The sequence below is a fragment of the Diachasma alloeum genome, unplaced genomic scaffold, assembly GCF_001412515.2.
Source record: "Diachasma alloeum isolate Michigan unplaced genomic scaffold, Dall2.0 Dall_scaffold_00775, whole genome shotgun sequence".
In the NCBI taxonomy this organism is placed as follows: domain Eukaryota; kingdom Metazoa; phylum Arthropoda; class Insecta; order Hymenoptera; family Braconidae; genus Diachasma; species Diachasma alloeum.
In genome coordinates, this window is record NW_021680905.1 from 77,688 (window position 1) to 88,822 (window position 11,135).

At 36.1% G+C, this 11,135-nt stretch overlaps 1 protein-coding gene across 1 annotated transcript in view; it reads left to right on the top strand.

Moving 5' to 3' along the window:
• Nucleotides 1-10,410, top strand: part of LOC107044645 — a 16,658-nt gene extending 6,248 nt beyond the window's left edge. The window contains exons 3-4 of the mRNA XM_015266594.1: nucleotides 8,037-8,237; nucleotides 10,220-10,410. Of these exons, the coding sequence (XP_015122080.1) occupies nucleotides 8,037-8,222 (186 nt within the window). The 3' untranslated portion in view covers nucleotides 8,223-8,237; nucleotides 10,220-10,410. The remainder of the gene's footprint in view (nucleotides 1-8,036; nucleotides 8,238-10,219) is intronic.
• Nucleotides 10,411-11,135: the final 725 nt, after the last annotated feature.

Sequence of the window (11,135 nt, forward strand, 5' to 3'; positions counted from 1 at the left end):
TTCCTTGGTTATAAATATTGAAATAAGAAGTCAGAAGAGTCCATTCCACCCAATGTTTCCCTAATATTTTTAAAAACAAAAAAAAACAAAAACAGACGTTTTTAACAAGAATTCTTTGTGAACATTTTGTTCGACTATTCCTATAAGGAAATCAGTTCATCTCTCCACGAAATACAATCCATATAGGAATCATCAGAGCAAAAATTGAATGAGGAACCAAATCAAGTCAGAAAATTGTTAATAGATGATTAAAATTTGAAATGCGGTGGAGAGAATAAATCTGGAGTAGAACTGTTTATTTCCCTTCAATTGTTGATTCAAAAAATGTTCTACCTTATGAAAAATGAATCAGTTAAATTGAATTGAAAAGAACAAATTTCACCGGATGTAAAAACAGTCCTTGCTTATTTTGAAAAAAATAATTAAATCTGTCTAAAAACACAAAAACAAATGTTTTTGTAAAAAAACTGTTTTTGAAAAATACATAGAAATAAAAAAGGAAGCCAAGTTAGGAATTTTGAGTAAATAGTGATAGTACACATTCAGGTTTCTATAAGAAAAATAATTCTCAATGGAATAAGTATTCTAAAAAAATTCTCCATTAAATAAAAAATCAGTAGAAGCAGGACCAACGTTCTTGGCGCGGAGTTTTTCAATTCACTGTCTGTATCAATCTATTCCTCCATCCTTTGATCCGCGTCAAGGACGTTGGTCCTGCTCCTACTGATTTTTTATTTCATGGAGAATTTTTTTAGAATACTTATTCCATTGAGAACTATTTTTCTTATAGAAACCTGAATCTGCACTATCACCATTTATTCAAAATTCCTAACAGGGCTTCCTTTTTTATTTCTATGTATTTTTCAAAAACTTCGATTTCCCAGTAGGAAAAAAACAAAACTTTTTCTTGGCCCAGTTTTTTTACAAAAATTATGGTATTCGGGAGAAGAACGAATTAGATCGTCAGGTAAAATGGGATAAGTGGTGAACGGAATGACAGGCTAATTAACCGGTGGCATAAATTGGGCAGCAGATAAATTCGAAACTGGTGTTTAGTGGGATAGTCGGGTAAAACCAAATTCATATTATATTAAACAAGGAATTGGATAAGACCTCGGAGTAAAATGGGAAAGCGAGGCACGATTGAATAAAGAATTGAAGCGGAGCGATCAATAGCATTCTCGTTCTGTTTAATGCGGAAATCAATTTTTTGCGATACACACCTGAAAAGTGCACTGTTCGAAATGGTTTAATGTGCGTAAAGTAATTGTTTTCCCTACTAGCTTGCGTGAAGTTCACGAACGTGCATAAAAGCAATTACCTTACCCCCATTACTGTTCCAAACAGTGAACTCGGCGGGTATCACAAAAAATTAGATGTGCTACACGTGCGTGCGAAAAAGTGGAAGTCTACGCGTTAGTAACACAATATACCGCATCATCTTTATTCATTTCATCATTCAATTTACACATCCATAAATAATAAAAAAACGAAAATTGCCCCACATAACCTTGTTGTTTAACTAGTTCGCTATAGGATTCACCTCCTATTGCAATTCACCCCGCTATCCCATTTTACCCCACTGTCGGAGTAACCCACTGCATCCTATTTTACCCCACTCTAACTATCCTGCTTTCCCGTTTTACCTCACGATCTAACTCACCTGCCGGCGAATTCAGCTCCGATCCCATTTTGTCCTATTACCTCTTTCATTCCAGTTTCCCTTATCGTCAGTCCCTCTTTCCTTTCTAAATTTTAACTTATGAGATGTGTAAGGAATTCTGGGAAATTCCTTGTACCATCCAGAGACAACGGAAAGAATCTCCATATTCGTGAGTCAGACAAAGATCCAGAGGCTTAGTTCTATTAAATTAAAAAAAAAAGATAATTAACGTTAAGTAATTTTAGGGTCTGTAGAGTCAGGGTTGACCCGATCGCGTTTCGGTGATTTCCGTCAACTTTGGGTAATTTATAATTTTAGATTTTGTAGGTCCGTTCTAGTGAATTTTCGTTTAATTTTAGTAAGTTTTAATAGTATTTCTTTTTTTGGTGCCAATCGTGCGTTAGGGATTTCATAAATTTAACTATACGGGGCCTCTACGATTTTCGCGATATAGGCCGAGGTATTAACGAGCTGCGCAATTATTGTTTTAGGGTTGTCACTTATTTGATACTTTGAAGAAACGTTTAGGTGCAGTTGAAATACTGCCGCTCAATAGATGGGTTAATTGGGAAGAGATATATCAGTTTTGGGATTTCGGTGGAAGGTCACATGACCAATGATGGCCGTTGTACGCGTGTGAATTGCCAAGGCCATTTACGTTTAGGGATCATGTTTTATGATGGATCGTGATAATTGAATGCTCTGTGTTTTTGCTTAGTGATTAGTTTATACGTCTCTATCCCCAGAATCCTAGAGAATTCCAGCTTCAGAGAGAAAATGATAGTTAAAAGAATTTATCTGGCCGAATAACTGCCGGAAAATCCCGTATAATATTTGAGTTTATTGTTAGATTAGTCGTTAATCACATGCCTACGAATTGTCGAAATTACGTGCTCGTTATTATGATTATGATTATTATTATTATTATTATTTCTTTTCTCTGCACTCAGCGCTGGACAGTTGCTATGTCATAGCTTGCGATCTCTCCCTACGTGTCATCACGTGACGATTATAGTGTTCTCGTTCTATCATACGCATTCGGCTTTTGCTCTCTGCCCATTTCACACCTTTTGGAAAGCTATAAATTCGGAAGTTTTCGCGTTTAAAGAGAGTCCGTTGCGAGTCGTCAACCGATGACTAGCCTCGCGCTCACCCTTGCCTCTGGCAAATGCTCATAGTGAGCCTATACCGATGCTTCTGGTTCTGAACCTTTCGCTTATGCGACTTATCTCGTTTTGAGAAATTAATTTGATTTTTTGCCGTATTGTGCCTACAATTATTGTATTGTTTAGCTGACAGATTTTCAATTTGCGTATCGTCTAGAATCATTGTGTATTATTTCTCTGGAAATTATACTGGTTATATCGTTAGTGTTTAATACTTCGGCTTTGACGTTGGATTCTATTTGCGTACAGTTACGCCTAGTTAACTTCCTGACCCGAAGGGAGGAAGTTATTGTAATGACCCCGAAAATCGAATTTGGAATTTCCATGATTTGTCCACATTTCTCGGCCTCTCGAATCATCCTGAAACGCGTTTTTGGAGACATGTGTGTGTGTATGTACGTATGTGACCAAAATTTTGTCCAACGATATCTTCTGAACAAATGAAGCGATTCGAATTTTTTTTTTCAATCGTTGCGTTTTGATGTAACTAAGAACTGATTAGATTATGAGATCGATCGCTTCATCGGTTTGTCAGTTATTCGCATAAAACATGTGAAAAAATGACGATTTCTTGGAAACTCAATGATTTCATCCGGAGAAATGATGTTATTCGCATTTTTGTTATTACAATTGATGCGTGTTGATGTAACTCGGGGGTGATCAGTGTATGAAGAAGATCGTCTCAGCGGTTGGGTAGTTATTCGCATAAAACATGTGAAAAAATGACGATTTCTTGGAAACTCAATGATTTCATCCGGAGAAATGATGTTATTCGCATTTTTGTTATTACAATTGATGCGTGTTGATGTAACTCGGGGGTGATCAGTGTATGAAGAAGATCGTCTCAGCGGTTGGGTAGTTATTCGCATAAAACATGTGAAAAAATGACGATTTCTTGGAAACTCAATGATTTCATCCGGAGAAATGATGTTATTCGCATTTTTGTTATTACAATTGATGCGTGTTGATGTAACTCGGGGGTGATCAGTGTATGAAGAAGATCGTCTCAGCGGTTGGGTAGTTATTCGCATAAAACATGTAGAAAATAACGATTTTGTGAAAATTCAATGATTCTATTCGAAGAAATCTTATCATTTTCATTTTTAACTTCCCGATCCGAAGGGAGGAAGTTATTGTAATGACCCCGAAAATCGAATGTGGAATTTCGATGATTTTTCCACATTTCTCGACCTCCGGAATCATCCTGATATATTTTTGAAGACATGTCTGTATGTGTGTATGTGTGTGTGTGTGCGTATGCGACCAAAATTTTGTCCAACGATATCTCCTGAACGAATGAAGCGATTGATTTTTTTCTTCCTTCAAACGATGTGTGTTCATGTAACTTAGAACTGTTTAGTTTATGAAAATAATTGACTCCGCGGTTTTTTATTTATCCGCATAAAACTTGTAAAAAAATGCCAAAAAGCGTTAATTTCATAGATATTCGACCATTTTACCTAAGGTAACGATGGGATTTGAATTAGTTTTGTGTAGTCGATGCATCTCCATATAATTTGATTCTGATTAGATTTTGAGCAAAATCGCCTCAGTGGTTGAGTTTTTTAAATAAAACTTTCGAATTTTGCAATTAAAAAAATGGAAAGTTGGAAAATTTTAGAGTGGGTTAACTTTGAAGCTACAAAATTTTGAAGTCGATCAACTTTGAAGTTGGAAAATTTTGAAGTCAGTCAACTTTGAAGTTGCAAATTTTTAAGTGGATCAGATTCGGAGTTGAGAGAATTTTGAAGTGGGTCAAGTAAAAAGTGGGTTTAATTCAAACTTGATTGAAGTTTGAGTTAACTTGAATTGCAAATGCGTTCTTTGCGAAATCACCTTTACGGTAATGCCACAATGGATGCAACGCTAAACGCATGCAACGCATGTAATAATCATCCAACTGTTTTCCGAATATTTTTGACAATGACTAGCGTTGCGTATAGCGTGTGCCGCATTCACTGTGGCATGACCTCAGCGTCAACAAAAACAAATGGTCGGGAAGTTATTGGTTCGACCCGTAATGGGTCACACCCAATTCCACCAACCCCTACCGGTCATATCCCAAAGAGGGAGCGACCTGGCCTGATTTTTATCTTTGGATTTGCGACTCGTTAAGTTGTATTTTTTTTGCGTTACACCATTCGTTCTCGAGCCTTGGTTTTGTGGATTAATCGTGCTTTTTCCAATGGTTTTCAAAGTATTAGAGCATTCATGTCGCTTTAGTGAAATCAGATGTAAGACTTTTGTGCAGTTCTGGCCGTTAGGGACTAAAGGTCAAGTACCGTTGGGTATAGAGTGCCGTATTTGGCGTATTCGACATTTCGAGTGTTGACTGCGTATACTTTGGTTAAAGTTAATCCCAATTTATTGTGTTAGGAATGTGAGTACAATTTCGATACGTATATCGCACTTATTCGGATTCCTTTTGGGGTTATTAATTGCGCTCAACTCGGGATTTGATCACAATTAATTCATTTGGCAGGGATGATGGTTTATGCCGATCTTGGCCTAGTTACCGTGTTCTTAGTTTTCCGGTATTATTTTTCTTGCGTCTACCGTCGCGTTTACGGTCATTCTTATAGGGATAGAAGTTTAGAGAATTAATTTCATTTTGGCTCTATTTCTGATTTTCTGAATCTACTCAAAATTTATCGAGTCAATTGTGCATTCTTTTATTGCCACTGTTTAAATCTTGTATTTCTCTCTCTTAGGGGAAAATTTGTTCTTATTATTGAGTTCAGTATTATATGGATTATTTAGTGTTGATTTCTTTTGGGGTGAATTTGAGTACATCTTTTCTGTAAATTTATGAACAATATAGCCATCTACATTTCATTATTAAAATTCAGCTTTTGTGTTTCCTTTTTTGAGAATAAGAGCCCGATAACCTGTTTCCACCTCGACCTACCTCTCTCTCCCCAATCGACCCCCTGAGCAGCGCGAGCACCCTGTCACCTTTCCCTTGGCCCCTTAAGTTTAAGTTTTTGTGTTTTTGAATCTTGGATTTTCGTTGTATGTTTCCGCTTCGACCTAATTTCGGTTTGTTGTTTCCGTCGAGACAAAGAACAACTGGGCGCCTGCAATCATCGAGTTTCAGTTTTCTGACTTTACCAAGGGAAAAGGGCGAGATAACGTTCATTTTTGTCCCAGTAAAAATTTTACCACGTTACTGATGTTTATATAAATTTAATGTGTAGTGAAGCTTTTTCTATTGAAGTATCCAGCCTCATTAGCACTGAGTATTGTCCAGGGTTCGCAACAGGGACGCAGCTGGTATGAACCTCGCAAAGGCCACATTTTGGTTCGGTCACCTTCTTCAAGTTATTTACCTAATTAATGAATGAGGACATAGGAACGGACTTTCCTATTTCCCTTCTACTAATTGCACCTATCAAGCGGGCAGCTGCTTGCGAGCTGGCACAAGCAGCTGCCCAGCTCAGACGATACCAGTATACACCCAAAAAAATGTAGGTTTGAATCAAGTCGGACTGAATCATGGATTCTCCAAGCGGGGAATCGACTTGTTTCATATCAAATTGACGGCATGAATCAATTTGGACTTGGACTGATGCAAACCGGAATATCGGTCTGATTCAAGTCGATTTTTTAACTTGATTCAGACCGAATTCGGTGTGATTCAAGTCAATTTTTCGGTTTCGAAGCTCGTGTGGTATTCGGGGGATTATTTTTCTAATCCAAATGTCGCGCAATATAATTGAACCATGAGACGAAACTCACAATTGAGAAACGAAAATTGTATAATTGATATAACAGCATTCAATCTGTATGTCAGCACTCAATGTGTAGTTTCTCTCATCACAAAAACTGGTAAATTGATTCCAAATTGTCTTCTTCGTTTTCTCCGTATAGACAGGAATATTCCCCTTTACTTATTCATCAATGGTTTTCAGGGAATGAACTCCGAATCTACTCATTTCGAATAAAAATCCTCGGATTACTACAATTGAATTCAATCTGTCAGTTTGACGAGGGGTTAATTTGACTGCATGATGTTTTGTTTTTTTGTGTAGCAACTACCAAAGAAAATTATCAAAAAATTATCAGTTGAAAACCCTGTAGCTTGTACCACGTGATGTCGAATGGGCTAATTATATTGCCCGATATTTGAGTTGGAAAAATAATCAAAATAAAACTGATGTGAAAGTGTTACGTGATCTCGAATACCATACTCTGATTGATCGATATCAGATTTAAGGAAATTGTCATCAAAAGGGAATTAGCCATGGTTAAACAAATTGATAACAATACTCTCTTGATTCTGTCAGAATATGATTAAAGTCGCACAATTCGTTCTTGAGTTACAGACTATTGTTTATGCGATTTGAAAGAGAAAATCGATTTTCCATGATGAGTGAAAGAATTATCAGTAATATCAATTAAATCACGGCAAGAATAGTTTGTTTCAATGCCTTCTTAATCACATTGAAAAATGGCGGGGCACAGAAGCATTGACTAACCAGTTAGACAGTACCGTTGTGATCTTTTTATATCAAAATCTCTATTGCTATTAAACTCAGGTACATATTGATTCATGGTTCCGACTAACTTCTGATAGAATCTGATTCAAACTTTGGCTAAATCCTTAATAAACCCTGATTAAATCTGGGCTAGATACTGATGAAACCTTCATTGAACCTTGATTAAATCCGGATGGAAAACGAATGCGAGTCTTGGAGGCTCTGAATGTAGCATTATTTGACAGAAAGAAGTAATACACAAAATTATGATGACATTTCAATTGATGATAGTACTATGACATGAAAAAATTGAAGAAGAGAATAGTGAAATAAGAATTGCAAAAAAAAGAATCCATTCGGAAGCAAATTGCTAATTTATTAGCAACAATAACGATACTCATTTATAAATAAACTGCCATTATCCACTTATTTTTCTTAGGGGCTCGTGGGACAAAGTGGATCATTGTTCATCAATTTAAAATCTTCATATATCTGTTTATAAATAAAGATACTAAGATTTAACATTGATTTGACATCGATTGCCAATCACACTCGTCGACAACCCCTATGGCACTAGGCGCGAACGATATTTTTCCGTAGTGACTTTCACTTTTGCCAGTTCGGGGAAGGGTCAACACCAATCCCCGGACTGGTGAGAGTGAAGGTCAGTATGGAAAAGTAATTTATACATCTTTTGCTGATTTTTCTTGGCTTATTCTTTCTACCTAGATTGCTCGTCAAGCACCACCTGATAATAACGGTCCAATTCCTCAAGGAATGAACGGTGGAATGGGTCCGGGAAATTTGGGAATGCAAGGACTGGGTAACATTCCTGATCCAACAGTATGGATTGCCAAAGGACAAGAAATAGCCAGTCAATTCGCCAAAGGTCGTCGTCGTCGTCACACACCTTAACCAAAAATCTCGCGTGTAAGCAAATATTGATAATATAAAATGCTTTAGTATATTCCTAGCTGGTACGATGTTTTTGCATATTTGATTCAATAATAAACACAATAAAACACAGTTCCATTACACTGTTCACAATTGCAGTTTTCAAGGGTTTAACTGACCGTTATGAGATAACCTTTATTAAGGTGTAAATGCTCTGGTTTAAGTTTAGTTCATTTTATTATTTGACTTCTATGGAGGAAAATAGGACATTCCAATCCGCGTGCGGATTACTATCCGAGGCGAAGCCAAGAGCGATACACACGCAGGTTTTGATGTCCTTCTTAGGTGCACATACAATTTTTCGTGATAACTGCACGGTTCGATATTTCTTCGTAAATGCAGGGAGGAGCGTGGATTATATCATTCCGAGGAACGTCAAAACCAAAAGGAATGCGAGGAGTGAAGTAAGCCACTTCCCTCCCATCATTTCGGGAGGAAACTAGCTTATTTCATTATTTGGGATTTCTGTTGTTTTCCACGATTCTCGATATGACATAATCTACTTTCCTGCTTGCATTCCCGAAGAAAAATCAAATTTAACTGTGCAATTTTAATCAAAAATAGTAAGTGCATCTAGGACGAAAAATAGGACATTAAAGCGAAATGGAAGGTTGTCTGATAACAGGAACATTTTGGAAAACAAATTTAATTAAATATTAAATGAGTTATCTTCCACTTTCTTATTGTCGGGATAAAATAATATTTTAGTAGATCCTTACCCTTTAAAGCACTAGGTGCATCTGCAGCTAAGGTTCAGTTAGCAATTTGATATGATAATGATAATAAAGTCAGGGTTTTAAATAAGAGAAACTTGAATATAGTTAATTTTGATTTTTATTCCTTAGAAAGATTTTCGATTGAACAAGAAAAGAAACCAAAGGAGAGAGAGAAATCGAACGAAGTTAAGTGTTGATTGATTTTTGATTCAAAGATTTTGATTTGATAATTTTGATAAATGTATGAAGGCCAAAACACATAGATCCTCTTCTATATTTTGTACAAACCAATATTGTGTGTTTATCCAAAGTAAATTTTCCAAATGAGTTTGGATTTTGATAATAATACGTCAATTTTCACATCAATCTCACTTAATTTTTATATTGAAATCTGTGTCACTTATCGCATTAAAATGTTTCATAATTTGAGCATAAAATTTCGCACTCAAAACGTAATGAACAATTCGCAGTCCATCGACCGTTAAGCTATGAAGTTTAATTTGAAAAATATAAGGTAGCAAGAATACTTCTTGTTTGAATTTTACTTGGGTCTATTTATCACTTGTACGTCGGGCAGGATTTTATAACTGATTCCGAAGTTACGAACGCGTGTAGACCCAAGGAGTTCGGTCTGATTGACGTGCCCGTTTGGCATCTAAGACGAGACTGAAGAAAAATTAATAAAAGAACGAATATAGTGGCCAAAAAGACAGTGCAATTGAGTTGAATTTACAATTTTGAGGTTTTGAAAATCGCGCCCGGCGAGCTCGCCCGGTAATTTGAGTTGCATCGGCAGCAACTGAACGTCCGGTGGGCAACGAAAAAGTCAGATTTATTGAAAGAATAAATTTCTAAATAAAATTAATTTTTGAAATGATTCCAAACACAACAGTTGCGTTTTTCTCGCTTGGTGCACAATCACCTATTGACGCTGGTATAAACTTGAGTCCTGACTAAACGAAGCAAAATATCTCGGCAATTAAGGCCAGAAAAGAGGGGCCTATTTCTAGCAACAGCCATGGTCACAAATATTTTTCAAACAATGCAAATTAGATGAGATTCAAGCAATTTTATTTCACAAAACATTTCTTCAAATCTGTATTTTGGAAATATTATGAAAGTAATTTTTCCAGTTACCTGTAATTTGACTTCTAAGAAGTCAAATTACTCTGTAATCTGTGAAAATATAAACTGTCTCCTGTATGCTGAAATTTTCAATCATTTTTCGTTTATCTATTACAGGGGATTCTATCACCACCAATGCCGAAAATAAATCACTGAAGACAGATAGAATATTCAGCTTCTTTTATATAGAATTATACTCACCTACTGCTTCGATGCACGTGGAGATTTTCACAGAAATGAAAGATTCTAATGCAACTAACGAAATTTAACTGGATAAAATTGATGAATACACTATTGATGAACTATCACTCATGCTTTCTTATTCAATTCCCTCCTCTCGGTTCAATGCTCTGGCAATGGATTATCATGGATTTAGCTTCGTTGAGTGCAATATCGATAATGTACATCGATAACGAGATAGTACGAGTAACTGAGTCAGTGTGGAAGGTAGCTTCAAACTTACCTCTTCATTGTTTATTCTTTTTTCAATTTAAAATAAATATAACCTCTCGGAAATACAGAGAAGTGAATTGTGACCAAAGTCATTTCGCCAATATTCAAGTACAAATTTTCAACTAGTTTTGGTTATTAGAAAGTGTCGATAAAGTAAAAAAAAAATAAAATGAAACCAAAATTACCACCTGATGCCAACGATCTTTTACACTCAAAATTTGAAGGTAAACTAATCTTTCTACAAAAATATATCAATCAATGAAATCAAAAAATTTCCCAGAAAACAGAACATTAGACCTATAATTTCTTTATCCAACATGACAGAACATCGTGAGAAGATAAAGAGTATTAAATTGATAAGAAATTCTTACAACACTGTGGCTCAATACTAGCGCTGTGTGTTATAATCAACTACTAAGCCTCTGCGTGAGGATGCCATGCAAAATCATGGAGCGTTCCACATTTTTCACGGAAAACGGGAGTTTATGTATCGTTCTCTATCTTGTACCGTCACTGAATATTGTTGGATAGGATTTTTAAGAGTGGGTAGGAAGGAGAACAGGATAATTCTCATCATTAG